The sequence below is a fragment of the Populus trichocarpa genome, chromosome 2 (assembly GCF_000002775.5).
Source record: "Populus trichocarpa isolate Nisqually-1 chromosome 2, P.trichocarpa_v4.1, whole genome shotgun sequence".
NCBI lineage: Eukaryota > Viridiplantae > Streptophyta > Magnoliopsida > Malpighiales > Salicaceae > Populus > Populus trichocarpa.
This window is the reverse complement of record NC_037286.2, coordinates 3,409,738-3,431,858: the sequence shown is the minus strand read 5'-3', so window position 1 is coordinate 3,431,858 and position 22,121 is coordinate 3,409,738. Positions and strand designations below refer to the sequence as shown.

Here is a 22,121-nt window from a genome sequence, read left to right as displayed (position 1 = left end):
ATTTCCTCATTGAATCTCTTAAGATATGCCCTTGTAGACTCATCCTCCGCTTAGGTGATTTCAAAGAGTTCGATGTAACTCTTTTTAATTGGAATACTTGTACTGAAACATGTCATCAACTTGGCACAGAGGTCATTGAAGCTGGCAACTGAACCTGGTTTTAGATTGTTGTATCATGCTTTTACTGAACCTTTGAAGGTCACAAGGAGGATCTTGTATATAACATGGTTGTCGTAAGTAACTAGCTCTAAACTGCTGCGTATATTTTTTATATGTTTTCTAGGATTTATAAGCTCATTATAATTATCTATTGTCATTTTGGTGGTGATGTAGTCTCTAAGTATGTGGGTGTTCAACACATGTCTGGATAGAGGAAAATCTCTGATCCGATGAGGAGTGTAGACATTCTTTTGGATGAGTCCTTCTTCTAGCTATTTGTCACTCCTACACCTATCGGGTTCAGGGGAATTTGAAGTCTCTAGTGTAGGATGGGTATGGACGAACAATTTTTTTCTTACGTTGCCTAGATGGACACCTAGAAAAAGCACTTCATGCCCAAGCATCATAAGAGCGTGTATGCTCATTGAATGGTTCGATGAGCCATGAGGTTGAAGGCCTTCTATTGGATCATTTTATCTGCATTCTCCTGGATAATGTAATCTTTTATGGACACTAGGTGGAGCTTCCTATCGTGGAGGTGAGTGGTGAGATACAACAACTTGTTGAGGAGAAGCTGAGATACGTGGAGGTGGATTTTCTCTCACTTGTTGATTTCCCATGCTTGTTCGGGTAAGAAGCTATATTTGTTTCATGAGTTGTTGAAGGATTGGCTTTACAGGAGATCAATAACTAGTCCTATTACAAGAGTGTCCCGATTATCTACCATTGATAATGATAATTAGAGAAAAACAGTTAAACGATAAAGTTATATATGACTTTTTAAATGTATTTCCCATAGATGGCGCCTCTAATAATGTCCCAAAATCCAAGATATGTAAATAATATGTTATTTAGTGTTTGAGATAATGGTTAATCAATATGTTTAAGTACTTAGATTTTTTCTTTTTAGTCTAAGGAATTACAGGCTTATGACAAATCTTAAGTACCTGCAAAGACAATCCCAATCGAGGGGACTTAAATATTCTTCAATTTTAAGGTCAGTATATATAGGAAATGCAATAGATGTCTTAAGGCAATAAATGACTTAAAAGAGCCATATATTCAAGGAATAAAAATGTTTGTTCTTGAGTTTTAAGTGGGTTAATGCTCTGAAATCTATAAGAGTTTATTTTATGAGATAAAAAGTTATGAACTCTTAACTGAATGGTTCAAAGGGTATTTATTGGGCCTGACATGTTTGTCAGACCCGCGTTATTTCGGACTTGACTGATTGTCAAGTCCAAACTCTTTAGGTTTGACATGTTTGTCACACCCACACTATCTTGGACTTAGGTGATTGTCAAGTCCTAGTTCTTTGAATCTGTAATGTTTGTCAGACCTACACTATCTTGAACTTAGCTGATAGCCAAACATAAATTTTTAGGATCCGCTAAATCCAAGCTACATTAAATTTGACTGATTATCAAATTTAAATTCTTTAAATATGTTGTTTCTCAAATTCATTTTATTAGATTTTAATTCTTAACAAAATATTTTGAGTCTTCGTAAAATAACTTTTTTTCGAGTGGAAAAAAAAAAGAGAGAGGCAAAAACCGGGATCTCCCGGGATTGAAGAAACCGTGACGATGCGGAGTCATGACTGTTTGAGAGACTTGCGCAATTAACCAATGCAGAACATGCTTTTATTCAAGATCTTAACAAAAAGTTCAACCCTGATCAACAGAACCTTTATTCTACACGTTGAACTCTACATTTATTAAAAATCATGATGACATCAAGTGATCTCCGGCAATCCTAACATAGAACAGAAGTCAAAGCAATCCATCAAGCCAACTTATATTTGCTTCGTCATCAACATTTTGCCCACCAGCAAAATTCTCCAAATTCAGGGTCTTTGGAACAGTAACAACCAACTGTCCTTCAATACACCTTGCACTCGCCATCTCCGGGCGCACCGTGGCCGGGAGCCGACACCTCCACGTGTCGATTTCAAGTTCATCCATGGAAGGATAATGATCACCGCTGTCTGTTTCTTTAATTACCACGATCTTTGTCAGCCCTGGAAATATCTCAACTACGCGGGCTTGATAATCATCGGGAATGGTTATGTTCTCACTGTTTGCCACGAAACGGAAAGAATCTGGAGTTTCTTGGACCAAAACGTCAGTATCTGAGTGGAATGGAAGTTCCAGTACTCTAGCAAATACGTGAGGGAGTCTTTTTAGCTTCTTTGCGTTTGGGGTGTGGGTGCGAGAAGCATCGTTGTATTGGGTGGTGGTAATGCTTCTCTTCTTTGGAGTTGGGTGGACCTTCATTTGTTGAGAAGTTTTGATAGCAAGAAGAAATTAATTCAGGGTTTCTTGCTCTGAGAAAGTCTTAATGGTGAGAAAATCAAGAATTGGAAAACAAGAAGGGATCTTTGGCAGAGATGGAAGAGCAGAGAAGGTCTTTTTGAAGGCGCTTGCGGTATGGGACCCTTTGGTTGCAGACAAAGATTGAGGACCAGTGAAAGTTTACCACGTGGCTATCTAGCTCTGCCGTTACATAAAACTCCAGAATCAGCGATGAGAGTAGATGTAATTCTGTGGTTCAGATTTTCTACTGTAGCAACAGAATAGTGCAGTGTTAGACTGTAGTCTGTACTCTATTGGACGGAGGAACCAATCTTCGACGTGCTAGTGCTAACCGAGATTAAGGGGTGTTTGTAATAATTTCGCTTCTGTTTTTTTATGTTTTTTTAAAAACTTTTTATTTTTAAATTAATATTTTTTTTATGGTTTTGATATGATATTAAAAATAAAAATAAAATTTAAAAAATATTTATTTTGATGTATTTTTATTTTAATAATCACCTTATAAAAAATATGTGTTTGAAATTTAGTAGTTTTTGTAATTATAATTTAAAAATTATAATAAAAAATTATAATTTTTAATAGCATCAGTTGTATATTAATTGAATAAATATTTTTAAATTTATAATCTTAATAAGATAAACTTAGCCTAATAAATTAATGAAATATGTCACAACAGATTTTTGTAGAAATTGAGTTAGGATGGTTTAAAATAAATAGGTAGGTGTGTTAATCATGAGAGTTGTAGCTTAACTAGTTAGGTTCTAGTTTTGTTATGTAGAGGTCACCAGTTTGAGTTTTATAAATTCCAGGGTTATTGGAGATTTATACAATCGTTAATTTCAAGACTCCTGAAATTAATTAAGATGACGGAAGCTTATCCAAATATTTATGTTAATATTAATAATAAAAAAAAAACTTGCGTTGTAGGTTTGCGGTTTATCTAAACGTTTAAATTGTATTCGCTTTATCCTATCAAAAGTTTTCTTAAATTCACGTTTCCATCCAATCATCCATGTATATACAATTTGCAATTTTCGAATGGATTGTGATCTGTGAGGCTGCTCGGGACAGCGAAGGAAGCTTCCTGCCGCGCCTGATGAAGCCAGTTAGCCAGGAACATCGAAATTTCTGTTGGCTGAATGAATTCGTCCTTATTCATTACTTTTTATATATTCGATTAATATCTCTTTCGTATTTTGTTACTACATGGTTAATATTATAATACTAAGTGTAATTTAACAAAACAAAATTGCCCTTGTCTAGCAATTGCTAATCAATATATCCACGCACACAAAGATTTTTATTAACTTTTCTTTGAAATTAATAGAAATAGTTATTAACTTTTCTTTTAAATTTAGTATTTGATGGTACGTACTACGTGAGTGGATTTGCTTATTGATGGTACACTAGCATGAATTATGAAGGAAAAAAAATCGTGGATGCATAACTCCAAATATAGATTATTGTCTCATATTTAGGAAAAAAAAATTAATCTTCATGTATAAAAGTTAGGGGTGATTATTTTCGGTTCGATTTGATTTTTATAAAAAAAAAAGTAACCAAACCAAATTTTTTTTTAAAAAAAAAAACGAAACCGGTTCAAACTGACCGGTTTCGGTTCGGTTCGGTTCTGTTTTTTTTACAAAAACCAGTTTGGCTCGGTTTTGGCTCGTTTTTTTTATTTTGGCTCGGTTTTTCCTGTTTGGCTCGGTTTTTTCTGATTTTTTTCAGTTTGGATTCGGTTCGGTTTTTTCGGTTTCAGGCTTATAAAACCGAAACCGAACCGGTCGGTTTTTTAAAATTTTAATCGGTTTAATCGTTTTTTTTTTCACGGTTCGGTTTTTTCAGTTATTTTTTTTCCAGTTTTCTCAGTTTAATCAGTTTTCTCGGTTTTTTTGTTCACCCATAATAAAAATTGATTCTCGATATGTTTTTTAAGTAAACACCTCAATATGTAATTGTATAGGATTTTATAAGATGAGAAAAATATTATCAATAGTTATATAGACTATTTTATATTCTAATATTTAAAAAAAAAACAAAATACATGTAAAATCACTGTTGATCATTTGGAGTTAAAAAAAAAAAAACTAAGAAAAAAGTATGTGGGCGCATGTATGTTCGGGCTTGTAAACCCATGCTCAAAAGTTGGATCCGTGTGTGTGGGCACGTCATGCTTTGAAGCCCAATTCGCAAGCCCAACTGGAAGGCATTTGTCAATCTCTGTCGTTGGACGAGGAGAAAGACCAGCCTTGTTCCGTTCTGGTGACTGCACCGATAGCTCGGTGTTAAAAAGTCCGGCTGGCTGTCATGGCCCGTAGAATTTTTTTATCTAGCCGACCCATTTCTCTTCCTGTTTTTTTTTTTTTTCCTACTCAAACTAATAGAATGCTAAGATGATTAGAAATAAAGAAGTTTTTTATAAATGATAAATCAACTATCATGGATCCCTTAAATTATTTAAAAATTAATGATAATACGAGAGCTAAATTATAAATCGTTTAAATCTTATTATATTTCAATTCAATTCTCACTAATAAAACTCTGAAATAATGTAATATTGATTTAAAAAATAAATAAGAGTTGATCATTAAAATTGAATGTAATATAAAATAAATTTAAATCATCCAATTATTAATACGATAATAAATAAATAAATAATACTTATTTATAAATAAGCGATAAATCAAAATCTACCCAACTGGACATCCTACTAATTTATTTATATTCTCGTGCATTTTCCACTCTCCTCGTCTCAACTCTCAACTAAAATAAAGGAGTGAAAGTAGCTGATACATGCACGAAGTATTCCAGGCCTTCTGCCTCCCATGCTGTGATGCATGAGTGGATAAAATTCGATTTGGAAATCAAGAAAGTGGCTCAACTAGTTCCTTCCAGATAAAGAATCAAGATATATTCTTTATATTTGTTGGAAATTCATCACGTCTGGACCACGCTGGACAGATGAAATTTCTCATTGAAGGCAATTTGATGGTTTTCTGGGGAACCGGAATCTGGCATCTTAAAGCAAGGGTGTGTTCGGCATCCCTTTCGGCGTGCAATCTTGAAGATGAATCAAAACGTTCTTCTTGGACTTGCTTTCCAAGGCCACCAAGCAAAGAACCTCCTCACTGGCCTCTCTTTATTCTTTACCACCTTTTTATCAACCGGCTGCCTGCAACGGAAGGAACCAGGTCTAGTCCCCCGGAAACAGACACCTGGAAGTGGGGACATGGATTGCGTTCGGAGTCCAAGCCCATGGCTATTGCCACTATGCACCCACTAACCTTTTTATCTCTATCCTCTTGTCCTGATGCTCGGGGACCAACTCGATCTTGGGCATGGCTTTTGTGGGTCCCAACACATGCGCTCTTTTCCTTTACATATATGCCCGGGCGATATATTTTTTTGGGATAATTTAATATTGGGAGGGTAAAATGGCTGAAATATCCTTCTTTCAGGGGACGCCGAAAGGGAGTTGATATACTTTACTTTCCTCGTCTTCGGTCAAAAAGTTTTTGTTCTCTACTATTCGTATTTTTTATTTTTAATATAAGTATTCGAGTAAATTTATATATCTTGATTAATTTTATAAGTTCTAAAATTAATGATTATATAAGCCTGGTTAAGAATTTAAATGATCAAGATGATAAAACTTTTATCTTATTGAATCTGAGAGTTGATCTTTAAATAGCCTTTACAGTAATAAAAATATAAAAAATATGCAGCCCACATAATAGCTTTCTAGACGTGTGGTATACTAGCAAATGAACATGTCAAAAAACAACAAACTATCTCTTAACAATAGGGATTTATTAAACATATTTTAATCATAATACAACTACTTTTAACAAGCCTCTAATAGCCCTGAAATTTATAAAACTCAAATTGATAATCTCTAAAGAGCAAACCTATAATCTATAAGTTAAACTACACCCCTCATGATTTTATGAATTTGAATTCTTGCACGCAAGGGAGGTGCAAATTCTCAGCACGTTTACAAAACAATGCATTTATTATTTTCTGCTTGTTGAATCATTTCACACTTCTATTTTTAAATACATTGAAGAATTATATATAAAAATTAAAATGAGAGATCCATTAGCTTAAAGAAGATAAACATGAAAGATAATTGTTAAAAAAACAATAACAAAGCAAATATAAGAAACCAGTATGTTATTTTTATTTTCTTATCTTATAAAATAAAACAAATTATTTCGTAATTGTTAAAATAGCATTAACGTGATAGATATATTATTGTGATTTGAAGCAAAGTTAACACCGGAATAAAAATCACATCACAAAGTTAATTAACTAATAAATCTCAAGTATCAAGAAGATTGCTTTCTACTTTTTAAATAATATATTATAAGTCAAATCTAATATCTTCCATTCAACATCATATTTTTATATTTTTATACGGATTAAACAACTCTTGTGTTTGATTCCAAAACTAAAATTAAAAGTAAAAATAATTGAAAGATTGTATTTAATTTGGTTAATGTCTCATGATAAATAAATATTAAAAAAACAAAAATAGGTATAAAATAAATATAAATTTAAAATAAATTGTTAAGTTTTAATATATATATATATATATATATATATTTTTTTTTATTTTTTTATCACCACCGTCTCTTATTATTTATTCATGCAACTAAATTAAAAAACCTTGCAAGAGAAGGTCGAATTTTCCATCACCAAGAAAAGACCCAAAAGAAAAGGTACAGAAATCCAAGAGTCGAAAGGGCAAGATAGTCATCAAGCGAGTAATAATCATCCAATTAAAGACTCAAAAATCCGTAATGTCATTCTCGTAAATCAGTTCGAAACCATGCCTACTTACCAAACCTTACAGTGTCTGCCTACTCTCTATCTCACAGAGGAAGAAAGTAAGCAGGTGTGTAAAATACTCTGGAGAGTCATTTCAGATCCGTGGATTCTGTCTCCTTCCTTCATTTCTTGACTGCCCACTCGGTCTCTTCCTCCCCCTCCCCCTTCCCCGCTCTACGGAAAGCAAAAAACCAGCCCAAAATTAGCACGATAACAATCAAACTCTGTTTCCCTTTGGATCTCCATGTTCTCTCTTTGAGCTTTGTCACTGATATAGTGTCTTTAACCGGTGAGTTGATTTACTCTTTGTCTTGTTTCACTTTGTTGTTGAGATTATGGTGAAGTTGTTGTCTTTTTCGAGTTTCAAGTACGGTTTTTGGTTTATCTTTCTGATGCGACTCATGCTGCGTTTTTTACAGCTTGGTGAAGGGGTTTGTGATCTTTGTTTCTAACTGGGAGAGGACTCCGATCCGATCCGTTTTGATCTTATCTAATCAGGTTCTGAATATATTTTTATTTTTGTTATAAGCTGGCTTTGAATCTTGTGATGCTTGATTTGGATTTGTCATGGAGGAGATCTAGAACTTTCGCTGTGAATTTGCTTCAGATTTAATCGTAGAAGTTTTGATTTTTAGAGGGATTTTGTTAGAATTGGGTTTTAGCTGAAAGAGTACAGCAGCTGAATTGGTGAGCATTTCAAATTATGGAGACGCTTGTTGTTGTGGCTCAACACAGGAATCAGTACTACACCAAAGTTAGGTCAAATGGGCCTGCTAAATTTGGGACTTCACCTTCTAAGCACTTTAAGGATATCAATTGCAGGACTTTTCAATCCAGGGACGGGATACTCCCAACCCCATTTCAGGCTTCCACTACCACTGTAACCAAAATCACCAGCCATGTTCCTCCCACTTCTAACTCTCCAAAAACACCACCACCTGCTATTAAGTCTCAATTTAATTCTCATCCTGTTGACAATGGTAACTTTAAGACCATTTCGAAAAGCTCTCCCATAACCATTAATGTCACAGTTCCTAGAAAGGAGACATCTTTTTATGAGGACATGGGTTTTGGGAATGAGAATTTACCCTTCTCGGAGCGTTGGGCTGGTCCGGCGTATTCGAATTCTCCACCACCTAGTTCTTTGCCGATTCCCAAGTTCTCAATGAGGCCACCAAAGCGAACAGTGTCCCTTGATTTACCTGTGAACCATGGTACTGATTTTAATGTGCAGCCAACTGCCAAGTCTGCACCAGCTTCTCCTTCTAGGGAGCATAGCCCATCTATGAAAGATTTGTTTCTTAGTGCTGACTCTGCGACAAAGACTCTGCGTCGCATTCTCAACCTTGATGTGGCGGATGAGTGAAGCTTAAGGGGCCTTTTGCTCCTGTAAATAGTGAATTTCAGTGGTAGATGTATATAGATGAATAAAGCAGCCAGTAGTGTCGGTTTCTTTAGTTTTTGGTGGCGGCGGAAACAGTCCTGGCTTGGTGGGTCAATAATTTCTGATGTTACACTGAGAAACTGATTTGTGACCTGTAGTGATCTGGTAGCAAGGCAAGCAGGCAGGCTTACCAAGTACATGACTTTGGAGCTAAGATGAGGCAGGTTAATTGTAATTTGGACAATGTGAAGCGGATGGAAGCTGACTCCAATACTTTCGAGAAGCAGAAGGGAACTTAAAATGAAGTTAAAGAGAATGTCATTTCTTCAGAGGGACGGGGCAACTTACTATTTTCAATTCTATCATGCCCTAACGATGCAAATCTATTTGCATAATCTCCTTGTGGGATGTTTATTAGCTCTACTCTAGCTCGAGTAGAATTTAGACCTATAGCATCAAACACAATGTATATACTGCATTGCGACTTTGATTAGTCTTGTAGTTCCGTAGGTTTCTGTCTTATTTTCATATCTTGACTTTCTTTTCGTTGTTTCAATTCCACCTTTTTCCAACTACACTTTCAACTGCTATCATTAATTAGCCTCTTAGATTCCTAGTATAGAATTGCCTCAATTGGCAACATAGATGATCTGTTTTCTTGTGACCGTTTCCTTGCTTCAGCACCTCTCAACAATCAACTCCTCTTATATAAATATTCACCATTTCTTTCTTTCTTCTCTAAGTAGCTCCAATTCCCTGTACACCATTTCATCTTTAGTTAGCTCTAACTCCTTGCACACCCTGCATGGGTGCTGTTTCTCCTTGGCCATCTTTTCTGTTTTTTAAGAGGGAAAAGTGGAAAGAGGAACTGAAAACAGTTGTTAGTGTCTTCTGCTCCTTTGGTCTTCTAAGATCAATCCTATCCGTGTTGCTCTGTCCTGCTGCAAGCCTATCAGTTTCTTGTTATTCTGAGCAGGTAATAGGGCCTCTTATTTGCCAACGATGATGTGTATATTCCTTGGAGATTGTCGACCACGCCAAGCCAAGGTAATAGTCTACCAGTCTTCATCTTGAATGCTTTGACAACGTAAATTATATTGTTTTTTAAATATCAATTGATTGTTACTGATGTTTACTCAACATGTGTGTTCCAGGCAGCTGCTTGTCCAAGAACATATCAGGAGGCAGTTGTAGGAGGACATGTTCGTGATAGATGTAGTCCTAAAAGTTAAGTCTTATTAGGGTTCATCCATACGTGTTTTCTATTTCTTGTCACTTGTGACCAAGACTTTAGTGCAACATGTGTCTTGCTGTTTGTCTTGTGTTACCAGGAGCCCCTTTCATTAGTCGAGTTATGCGTGCTGTTGGACCAATGTCGTGTTTACAATGTCATTATGTATCCAGACTTCAATGTATCAAAGTTTATTGCATCGTTTCTTTCTTGTGTTTGGATGAAGCTGATTTTTGTTATCAAAATTATATTATGGATATATTGAAGGGTACAATTGGTTGGATGCTTTTGCATGAGTTTGTCTCGACCCAAACTAGTATTGAGTGCAGTTTTAGATAAATGGCCATCACGGTTTGTTCTTGGATAGCGTTTCTTGATTGAAGTTTACTATATTTGAACTACGATCTTGGTATCTTCCATTTTAATGTGCATCCATAATCATTTCTTTCTGGCACCATAACATTCCTAGCTTTTTCTCCTTTTGCTGTTTTGTATTTGCCCTGCAAAATAACGCGGTCTCCTTAAGTTTCTCTCCAAAAAGAAATTCTCATGCACAGGTTTCACAATACGAACATTTGTTAGATTTCAGAGTCTGTCATTTTTTACGAGTACTTAAATTGTAAACCCAAATGAAAACATGCGGGCATGTAAGAAATAAACTAGTTTCACTGAACCATTGTCCCTTGATAACTTTCGTTGCCCTGCTTCGTCGTGACACTTCTTGGCAATCTGCTAAGTGGGTTTGGTATTTTTGATGGTGTGTTTTAAAAAGTGTATTTTTTTGCTTAAAATATATCAAAATAATTTATATTTATTTTTGCTATCACCATATAGCGTCTATTTGATACGGGGCTACACCACAGCCACTGGGGTTCAATTTCGGTTTAGCAGGGACACCTTATCACAATCTTTTATTAGCTATAGTAAAACGTGAATTAGTGTCTGGATGGAAATTGTTAAGAAGTTCCTTTGCCAGGATATATACATTGTCAACAGATTTAATGGCGCTTTCGTGAGAGTTTGTTTCAGTGGTCAGAGCTGTTCATGAAAATGTGTTAGCTGTACACGTATAACATCAAGATTTTACATGATAATGTGCATGCAAAAAAATGAAGCCTGATTTGTTGTGTGGAAAATAAAAGGGAGGTTTTCATGATAATGTGCTAGCCATTTGTTGCCCATGCTTCACTTGCTAATCAGCTTGGTAGGTTTCTAATGGTTTTCTTCAGTTATAGGGTTTTCCTTCATTTATTTGAAATCTCACTTCTTTTATTTTTTTATGATGAGATGAGGTATGCAGTAAACATCAATGGTGAAGTACATATTGAAATCTTAAATGTTGCAATCAAGGCCAAAATAATGGTCAACTTTGATGTGAGCTACAGTAAAAGACATCAGCTATTGATCGTGGGAAGGCTTATAGAATCTCTCAGCGTTCATCAGGATTTCAACCAGTGTTTACTGAACATAAGTTGGCGATAATGATGCTTCTCTTACCCTGTTTCTTTGGTGTTTGGCGAGGCTCAAGTCCGCTAACAATCCTTAGAATTTCAGTCGGCACCATCAAAAGCCTCCTTCCGTCAAAAACATATAATCAACCAAGCACGAAAGCGTCTAGACCTTATTTCTCACTCTCGCCACACACACAGTAGCTGGCCGTTGAGCTCTGAGCTCATCCTCCATGTTTCTTTTTACTGCTTTTTTCCCTTTATTTTTCGTTCCTTTTTATTTCCAGACGGGTTATGATTCTTCTTTTTTCTTCTTATACCCCTCGCTGCTCAAGTGCTTACAACTGGGCAGGCTAGTAGCACTGGTCCGTTCCACAGCCTTTCCAAGCTCGACAATTTAAACGTTTACTACGACTATCAATTCTTAAGAGGACAGTTTCTTTTAGAAACTTAAACTCCTTTTTTCATTCTGGCTTTGCTCTGCAATGGTGCACTGGCATCCTTTACCAGTTCATTGAATCTCTATGTTCACACTAGATTAGCCATGTACGTGGTCACATTTGCTTCATTTTTTATAGAGAAACATGGAAATATGTGAATGTTCATAATCTGTCCTCTCCCCTCCTCGGTGAAACGAGAATCAGAGAAGAAAGAAGTGGCAGCTCGCCGTTTTAATTTGACTTGAAAACAAACGCCGCCACAGAAAATGGACGTAAAACTTGTGGACTGGATAGCTTTTTTAATAATTTTTTATGACGGCCTAATTGGCTACATCACGTGTGCAAAAAGCTATATTATAAGTGTAAAACGAAGAAGATAATAAGGTGCACGAAGACTTCAGTTCATTTGACTCTTGATCATCTTCCTTATTTGTCGAAGTCCATTTGTTTTTGTCATGAGAAGAGTATAATTAATGTTTGATCAAGTACACAATCGTCTGGGACCAGTGTTGTTTCGCTTTCTAACTCGTATAACCCTTCCTAAGTAGTTGTTGCTCATTGGTCGAGTTGGGATACATAAAGAGAGATGCATCGACAAGATATATTTCCAGCAAATTCCTCTCCTAAATTTCGCCAAAGAATGCATAATTTTAATCTTGGATCACTTGACAACAAGTTATAAAAAGCCGAGTAACTCTTAATAAGATCGGGTTGGTGAAAAACTTGATTTTTTTATCAAAACAATATTTTTTTATTTTTTAAATAAAAATACTTTTAAATTATGTCAATTTCTTTTAAAATAATCAAAGCTCGGATGGATTTACCAACTCAAATCTCAAATCGAACAAGTTTCTAAATCGATTCTTATAATAACTATGCATGACACAACTTACAATTATCTCATCAATTAAATTATAAGTTGGAAGCGAAAATTGTGCGCCTACTTATCCAAGTTTTCAACTAGTTCACGTTATTATTGTTTGGTTAATCAAGTATTGGTTGGGAAAAAGACCTGATTTTGTATCTACCGATTTGAAAAGGTCAGTTTTAGTTTTCAACTAATATTCATGCTTATCAACAAAAACAGGTTAAAAATTATTTTTTATTTTTTAAAATTTATTTTTAATATTATCATATCAAAATAATTTAAAAACATAAAAAAATATTTAAAATTAAAAAAATAAAAATAAATAAAAAACACGGAAACAATACTAAACAGGCTAACAATATTAAACGGGCCGAGAGGATAAGAAGTAATAACCCACAGGTTGAGAATCTTCCTCGGTGAAATACTCGGACAACCTCAGTAATGTATCGTGATTGATTGATGTATGTTAGAGAGGGTAAGAGAATAAATAGTTGTAGACAGCTTTTCAGTCACCATACATCATCATCATCCACAGAGAGCCAAAAGAGAAAACTAAGCAATCAAATTAATTAGCAATGATCTTAATAGACAACAAAATCCACTCTGCAACAGTATCTCACCCTCTCTTTATCTCTATATGCAGATGAGAAGGTAAAAAAAAAAAGGAGAAGGAGAAGGAAATAGCACCCAATTTGAGCATAATCAATCGTTCTCAACTGAGCATAATGAAGAATGGCCAAACTGACATGGTATGCTATGTTTTCATCAACTTTTGAGAGCTGTGACGCAGGACAAAATGTCAAGAACTTTTTTCCCGAAGCGTCTTTCAACTTCTCAAGTCTCTATTTCATCTAATAACATTTCTTGGTAACGGCATTCCTGACTGCAGAAAGCTTTTTCACCTCTGCATTGAAAGGATAATAGACAATTAGGCCCATAGTGGCAGTGGTTAATTTGGGTCAGAGATATTAGTTAAGTGGACTAGAAAAGAATATGATAAAAATCAGATGAGAATACTAAAAGCAGTTCTTTTTGGAGACTAGTAGGTCTTTCAAACTGAACTTAGCAACGGCATAAAAGGGAGAGAGACAAGTTGCATCTTTTAAAAGAAAGAAAACGGCCCCAACCTGTAGATGTAAATGTCATTTTTCTGTTGAAGATTCTTCTTGCAAGTGTAACAGGAGCTAAGGAAACTCCTGGGCTCAGATTTGGACATATCCGATAAAGAGTAACAATTCTCCACAACGCAGTTATCAAAAATATGAGTGGTCGTTGGATTAGGCCCATGAGTTATGACACATGTATAGTCTTCAGAGAGCTCCATTTCACTAATTGATATGCATCCCGTGAACACCCGAGGAGAATCCTTTGATTGGATGCCAGAATGGACTGAAGGAGATGCAGAGAATTGTGAGTTCCTGGAGGTCTCAATTCCAAAGTCGCCTGGAGATTTAGGTGACTCGACTGGAAATAGTATAGAATTTGGCTGTGGTGGGATTTGAACTCTGAGCTTGGTGCCAAACAAGACCGTTCTGTTACTGGGTTTAGAAAAATGGTTTTCGTTCTCTTTGATGGATACTTTGCCACAGCTTGGTGTATCATCAATAAGTGCAAGACCAATGCCCTTTGAGTCTGATTTGTCCCATGAGTGTTTGTACTCTGAGAAAACTTTAGGGGATTTAGGTTGGTTTATGACATTAGAAAAGGGGGTTTTGAAAGGGAAGAATGGTTTAGTAGTGTCAAGAATTGAAGTTGGACTCATCACGGGTTCAGCTTCAGGGAGACCCTTAAAGGTGAAAGCTTTGAACCTTGGAGAAACGAGAAAAGATGTTGTTGGCTTTGTGCAATTCTGATTGGAAGTTGATTGAGCACTATTGTGATCAGTCATTAAAGTTTGCTTGCTGGTCACAGCTCTAGATCTATTCCTCAGCATACCTACCTCGTATTAGATGTTTCTCAGCACCCCAAATTCACTGCCGAAAGAAAACGAAGATTAAGGAAATTAGTTTAACATTTACCAATATGAAGAAGAGTACCATACTAGATATATTGAAGATAGGATTACTTCTCACCTGAAATGATTGGAGGGTTAAATACGATCCAAGCGATCACCGAAAATTGCTGCAAGTGATAGGCACAAGAACTACCTATAGAGGCTTCAAAAGAAAGAACGAAAAAACAATCCCTTTTTTTTCCTCCCGAAAAACTAACGCAAAAGCTTGCTATCTAGCTATCCACAGTCCAAATCACAGAAACCAGAAGAAAAGAAAAAAAAAACTGACACCACACGCTCTATTGGGACTAGAAACTAACTCCTAAATCTCTGTAGCCTCCATGACTGAACACTAAAAAGACAAGAGAAAAACCGATGTTTTCCCTCCAGCTCTTGTCTTTTGTCCTAGTTTTTTTTTCTTATCTCAACTAGAACAGGAATCAATTCCCCATCTTAATGGGGTCGCATGCAAGCCACATGATCTGCAGCAGACATGAAGAACAGCCCGATAGTCATTTACAGAAAAAGCAGTGGTACTAATGTATCTCTATGTACTCGAAACTAAGTTGTTTCTGGAAGAACGGTTAAAATGTTTTTGGATTTTTTCAAATCCCCATGAAAACGAAAACAAGCAATCATCACTATAAAGCAAAAAATAAAGTGAGGAAAGCTACGGCATCCTCTCTACTTTCAACTATTGGTGGGTTTTCATTCTTGGGTTGGCATCAGTTTCACTTTCTCAGTTCCTCCTTTATTCACTTCAACCCCACAAGATCGCCACAAATTTGCAGACTTGCGAAGGCAAAGAAAGCTGTAAAAAGAAAAGTTCTTCCCTTAAAAGACAAAACAGCCTTGAGGATGCCCCTTTTAAAGAAAGAAGATAATTGAGAGAGAGAATGAGAAGCGTGTTAAAGAGAATCAGTGACTTGTTACAATGCAGCCTCCTCACCTTCCTAGCTGGGGACTCAGAGGTAAAATCCAGCATTTTGCTATGCAAATCCAAAAACCATGTTAAACAAAGTAGGAAGCTTGAAAATAAATAAAATAAATATTAAAAATATTAAACAAACTAGAAAAAAATAAAATTGTTAAGTATATTATTTAATTTTCTAAACTAAATAGAAAAAAAAATTAACTTTTCTTAAACACCTCATGCATTAATCTTTACATGTTGAAAAAAACTCGTCATTAAATTTAAATAACTTTTACCTTTATCCTAATCATTATTTTGCTTTGGGTGTATGACAAATTTAAACATTATCTTCAATCCATTCAACTTAAAATTTACATAAAAAATAACAATTAATAAAATATTTTGCTTCTATTAGCTTTTAGAGTTATAAATTACAACCTCAAATCTGCTTCGTCAATATATATGTTATATCTAAAGAACTCCTAAACACATTTATCTTTGTAGTCATAGGATCTAAAATTAAAAAAAAAAAATAGTCCTTTACAAGAATGAGGATCAAAATAAAAGAAAAAAAATCAATTACACAAAAAAATTTAAAATTAAAAAATAGCAATTAAAAATTAAGAGTTAAAATCAATATAAAAAATAAATTAAAGGGCAAGACACAAATTTTGATTAGAGAGTTAAATTGTAAAGAAAAAAAAATCTAATAAAACTTTTTTTTAAGATGATCAAGGAAACAAAATTAGAAATCAAGAGAAAAATGACCAAAATTAAAAGGATTTGTACTTGACAAAACAAAATTAAATGGTTAAATTGAAAACAAATAAGATTTTAATAAAAATGTCAAGGACATAAATTAAAAATTAAAAAAATTAAAATTGAAATTAAAATATTTTTCAGGGTAGGAAAAAGAAAAAAAAAGTTAACCGGTGACAGGTCGCTTCACCACCATCAACACGCACTAAATAGAGAGGAAAAGGACGCGACAACACTTCCAGTTATAAAACAGGAAGGCATTCTATGCTACTAGGAGACACCACATGTTCGCCCATGCTCTATCACATGTCAATAACTTTTTCAAATTAAATAATTATAATTAATAATAAAAGATAAAAATACCTTTAATTACCCTATTAATCACAAAACTTAAGGAAAAGATCAAAAGGACCTGAACATACTATTTAAATTTTGTGATTCCAAGTTGTCAAATTATTGTGCGTGTATAAATGAAAAGACAGTCATGCCCCTCTTTTTCAGTGTTATAAATCTTGGATTTTGAGGATATTTGATCATAATACCGTTCTTAAGAAATTAAAAAAAAAATACAATTGTAGCCTTGAATGGTCCTTTAATAACTATTACAATGAAGTGTAAACCGAGTCTCAGTGCCCCATGTTTTTACCTTCCCCTTTATTTTATTTTATTTTAATTTTTTTGATCAAGTAATCTATTAAACTGCGTTTTTTCAAATATAAATTTACATTTAATACTCTTACATGTATAATTAGTCATAAATAATAAAGAAATAAAATCAATGGGCTGTGATGATTCTGGTCACGAGCTAGCCATGTTATTTTTATTTAAAGTACACTAGTTTGTTTAATTTTTTTATTACTTAACTAGTTTTTTTTTTTTTTTTAAATCGAGATGGGCATAGAAACCGTCGATTCTTGTCCTTGATGGCAATTTTTGTTCTTGCTCATGCCTTTTGGCTTCGTGTCCAGTCATGAATGTAGAAATAAACGCACTCATCCGAAGAACACGCCAATGACATCATGTCTCATCTTCATAGCTTGTCCACTGGATCATCTCCTTTGTGCTAGCTTTTTTTCTACCCTCGATTGGTAACTATCAGTGACATCATTGTATTAAATAAAAATAAAATAAAATAAAAAAGTTTGTAATCAAGTGCTTCCAGCAATGTTGACCTTCTGCTTCGAATTATGCACTCGCCATTATCATTTTTCTTGTAGTATCTGCACCATAGTGTTTATACCTAATCCGGTCTGTCTTGATAGATTAATCCAAAGCTAGAGCCAGATTGAATTTAAAAAAAAATAGGAGAAAAAAAATTCAATGTAATTCAGCAAGTCGGCTGACTCGACAAGACCCGGTTAAAAACTCGGTTGCAACCCGTTGACTTTTGTTCTTTTACTAAAATGATATCGTTTTGATTTTTTTATAAAAAAATTTACCCGAACAACCCGGTAACCCGATCAAAATCTAAAACTTGGATCTTAGTCCGGGCCGCCACCAGACCGGTCTAAAAACTATGATCTACACCTTACTTCATGGTTTGTTGTCTTCTTATTCTGTTGCTTGTGTGTGTATATCTGATAAATCATCAAATAAAAATTCAAGATTTTTTACCAATGCCGTTAATCACAGAGTGATTTGATGTTAATTTGGGTTTTTTTTTTGTTTTAAATACTAAATTCGAAAACAGAAACAAAATCTCTTCTTTTTTTTTTTTGTTTTTTTAAAGGAAAGCATAAAATAAAATACCAACTAATGGTTGTTAAAAGTAAATTGGTTTCCAAAACTTCACTGTTTTCTATTAACTGCTTAAGGGTCGTTCAGCATCCTGTGGAAAGCTAGTCTAAATACATGTACAGAAGTACACCACAACAATATTTACAAACTTCCACGCTCCTCGGAGCTAGTAAGTAACTTTGTTTGTTGCGAAACATCATCTGCAAGAATCAGGAATTGTTTTTAACCATGCTTTGATATTCATGTAATTGTGTTGTTCAATATATATATATATATATATATATATATATATATATATATATATATCGCATTAATTCGCACACTTTTTCAATACAAAGGCTTCTGTATGCGTACGTTCTAAATTAACCAAAATAAAACGACAAGTGTAGATAATATTTTAACATCGTTTTTGAATTATAAGCCATTAATCATGAAGAAGAAATCCAAAAGTTTTCGTGTCATTTACATCAAATTTTGCTGGCATGGCCGGTGGGTTAGGTAAAAATGACACATCCGCACACACGTATGGTTAGAGAAACAAAAATAAAAAATAAATTTATTTTTAAGATAATTTTGGAATAAATCTTTATTATTTCAAACAGAAGGTACGATTTTTTTTTTATCTTCATGTTTTAATTTCTTTTCTCGAAACGTTAATTAAGCGTTGTCTTAAATAGAATTTAACTATTATATTGAAACAAAAGAAATGAAAACAGTGATGATAGATAATACATGTTTTTTTGTTTTGAAAATATATATATTAATTAATTTTAAAATGATTCAAAAAAATTATTTTATATTTTTATTTTCTTAACCAGGTATTTTTATGCTCTTATATATATATATATATATATATATATATATATATATATATATATATATATATATATATATATATATTGTATCCTAAAACATTAACAAAGTGCAAAAACATCATGCATGTGACCCTATAATACCTGCTTTGTTAAACCTCGTCATCATAGCGATTTGGTCCCATGTGTATGTGTCCATGAAGCATTCATGATCATGGGACCTCGTAGAGGCAAGTGCTAAGAGCTTTTTATTTTCTTGGATGTAATATTGATCCATGATAAATCTTTCCTTTTCTTTCTCAGAAGAAACTTTCACCGGAGCCGAGCCTGGGTGCTGGGGCATCTCCAGCGTCTTTGAGCCATGCGCTAGTATTTTCAGTATCTTTTTGTAGGTTCGGGTGTATTATACGAGTCCAACCCCTAAAAGATGTATCTTGATTTATTTTTAAACTAAAAAACATGTGCTAAGTTTTTTTTATTTTCTCATCGATACTTGTGTAGGAGATATTTTCTTCACCGGTGCTCATTAATCCTCGTATAAGAAATATTTTCTCCCTAGTAAATGCAACCATGATAAAATTATTCATCATCTTCTCCATCTAAAAACAAGATAAGATCTAAGTAATATAAATATCTTTTGAACTACCAAGTAAAAACATGTTATTTTTCATTAAAAATATACATATTCAACACAAGAATAACTAGGATCTTAGAATTTAAAACTTTTTAAGTGTATTTATTACTTTTTTCTCTATTAAGTTGCTAACTTTATTACTGGAGATTTTTCAAAAACCTTAAAAAAATTTTTTTTGCAGATATCCAAGAATGTTCGTCAAGAAAGTTTATATTAATATTGAAAAAATGAGCTATTTACAAAAACACTTAAGCAATTTATGATTCAATCACTAGAAAACCTTATCCTATAAATACTTTCATTAATCGACATGTTCTTCAACTAGTTTTAGTTTTTTTTTCTTATCATTATCCTCAGAAGATCACCATGCAGTTCTTCACACGGGAAAGAACAAAAAGGTCCCAACTTCAAACCAAAAACTTGTGGTCTAGTTCTGGGTTTATTTGAAGGGGTAAATTGGACAATTAACATAATTTTTTTAAAAAAAGAGTAGGTAAATTAACACAATAGCAAAAAAAATAATGAAAAAAATACACTTTTAAATATTATAATTCTAAACTATGACATTAATAAAAATTTAATTGATATCACAATTTTAAACCATTAAATTAAAGTGAGGATAGAGTTGTATCCACATGGAAGATACTTGGCATCCAAAGGGTGAGTATAATTTTTGAAATACCAATCTTGTAAGTGAGAAGACAAACTAGGGATGGAAATTTACTATATGTTGTTTTTTCGAAACATGATATTTAATAAAAGTCATATTTATCAAGTGCGATAGAAAGTGTGTTATTTTATTAAAAAAAATTAAATGATTTTTTTCTATTAAAATTTTTAATTACTGTAATAATTTTAAAAAAACTATTTAGAGCCGCATAACTATCTGACACAAGTAGCTTTTCGGAGCGCAGCCTGAATGCCGTATGACAAATATTTGAAAATGTTTTAGCTTAATTTTTTATGTTTTTTTTATATTTTTAATATAAAGATATCAAAAAATAAATTACATTGGAGTTGAAGAGGTGGTGGGCCCATTTAGAAAGTACAGGTAGGAGCTTTTCAAGGGTGGTTCTGTCCCCGTAGACTACAGAGACGTACACTTCTCTGCACCGCCACAAAGTTCTGTGCTGTTTAGTAACGTAAAAAAGGTATTGGGCCCAGCTAACTCCACTCAGAACCGAACTCAATCCCAATACAAATGGTGGGCTCCACCTGACTCAGGGGCAGTGTCCTTTTCTCTTTATTATCGTTCATAACTGATTACTGTGAACTGACTGACAGGCCCAAGAACCTTGTGGCCCATTGCTCCTGGTGACTGCTTGTTTTGCCTTAAAATGGCTTGATTTCATGCAAGGCATTGTCTTCAAGCTTACCTTCTTGCTATAATCAAAGGCAATCTTGCCCAGCAGTTCTTCAGCAACTGTTTGCCCTGTGGTTTCTTTTAGGGTAATCGGACTGGAGAATTCCCTATGATCTGTTGTTATATATGAATTACAGGGAGCTGGGTCTCTGGCTAGGTCCCTGAGAAGGTTGAATATTGATGATCGTGATAGGACCCTGAGTCCAGTTATGCCACGGAGCTTGGGTCCTCTGGATAAGAGATGTGTGCACTTTTGTTTTTTTGTTCCCATGGATTTATTGTTTCTATTTGCTAGCCGTTCGATGAACCTTGATGCATAGCTTGGATAACTTGAATTAAAAACAAACGGTTTGATTTGGATATAAACCGAACTTCGACCAAATCAAAACCAAACGAATCAATTCAATTTAGAGTAATTTCGTTTTTAAGTTGGACAATTTGACAGGATTTGATTTAATGAGTTTTTAATTCACAATGGGTTTTTTTTTTATTTGGTTTAGTTCATTCAATTTTTTTTATTCTGATTTTTGCAACCTAAAACGCAAATTTTATTAGAGAATTTTTGAACTATAATCATTCAATAAATCCAAGAAATTATTCAATTCGATTAATTTCATGTGAGTTTTTACAAATATCTTGAATAATTCAGTTAATTTACTCATCCCTATATAAAATAATGTTAAGCAATTAAGCAGGGTCGGCTTAACCAAGGGCTATTTAGTAATGTACCAAGACCTTCACTTAACAAAAAAACTCAAAAAACGAGTAGGATGTATTTGTTAATTATACTTTATAGTATAAAAATTATTTTCAATCAACAAAAAAATTTGAGGGACGAAATGAATTTTTTTAAGACCCCAATTATAAGACATGCATAAAAAAATAATAAAAATATTTTTTAAAATATTTTCAAAATTAAATTTATAATTCTATCCAACACCTCATCCGCACTTAAGCCGCCAACTCTATAATTGAGCTGTCAAGTTTATAATAATAAATTATAAAAAACCACCTCCTAATATAGACAGTGATGTCGTGTCTCTATCGTTTTGGCAACCAACTCCGGGTGCAATAATTTGTTTGTCAATCACATTCTCTCTACTCAAGTTATTAAGATGAAGATTGTAAACAAACATAGATAAATTTATTATATATTTAGGAAAAAACTATATTATTATTATTCACAATTCAATCTACTTGGAATCGTGTAAAGAAACGTGACAAACATATAG

General features: G+C 33.8%; 3 protein-coding genes across 3 annotated transcripts; 1 reads left to right on the top strand and 2 right to left on the bottom strand.

Annotated features, from left to right (window-relative positions):
• Window positions 1-1,931: 1,931 nt before the first annotated feature.
• LOC7480691 (uncharacterized) lies at window positions 1,932-2,435 on the bottom strand. The gene has a single exon (XM_024596194.2). The coding sequence runs from the start codon at window positions 2,433-2,435 to the stop codon at window positions 1,932-1,934; it is 504 nt and encodes a 167-aa protein (XP_024451962.1).
• Window positions 2,436-7,339: 4,904 nt separating this feature from the next.
• Window positions 7,340-10,147, top strand: LOC7480031 (uncharacterized). Its single transcript, XM_002302071.4, has 3 exons — window positions 7,340-7,596; window positions 7,727-9,738; window positions 9,846-10,147. Exon 2 carries the CDS (start codon window positions 8,011-8,013, stop codon window positions 8,671-8,673), a length of 663 nt encoding a protein of 220 aa, XP_002302107.1. The 5' UTR covers window positions 7,340-7,596; window positions 7,727-8,010; the 3' UTR covers window positions 8,674-9,738; window positions 9,846-10,147.
• A 3,076-nt stretch (window positions 10,148-13,223) lies between these two features.
• LOC7480030 (FCS-Like Zinc finger 8) lies at window positions 13,224-15,594 on the bottom strand. Its single transcript, XM_002300798.4, has 3 exons — window positions 14,751-15,594; window positions 13,806-14,651; window positions 13,224-13,582 (listed from the first exon to the last, which is right to left on the bottom strand). Exons 2-3 carry the CDS (start codon window positions 14,609-14,611, stop codon window positions 13,513-13,515), a joined length of 876 nt encoding a protein of 291 aa, XP_002300834.3. The 5' UTR covers window positions 14,612-14,651; window positions 14,751-15,594; the 3' UTR covers window positions 13,224-13,512.
• Between the last annotated feature and the right edge of the window lie 6,527 nt (window positions 15,595-22,121).

Coding starts and splice junctions, on each gene's coding strand:
- LOC7480031 (XM_002302071.4), top strand. CDS start 8,011: ATGGAGACGCTTGTTGTTGTGGCTCAACACAGGAATCAGTACTACACC.
- LOC7480691 (XM_024596194.2), bottom strand. CDS start 2,435: ATGAAGGTCCACCCAACTCCAAAGAAGAGAAGCATTACCACCACCCAA.
- LOC7480030 (XM_002300798.4), bottom strand. CDS start 14,611: ATGCTGAGGAATAGATCTAGAGCTGTGACCAGCAAGCAAACTTTAATG. Junction 13,583..13,805: donor AATGACATTTACATCTACAG/GTTGGGGCCGTT, acceptor CTTTCAATGCAG/AGGTGAAAAAGCTTTCTGCA.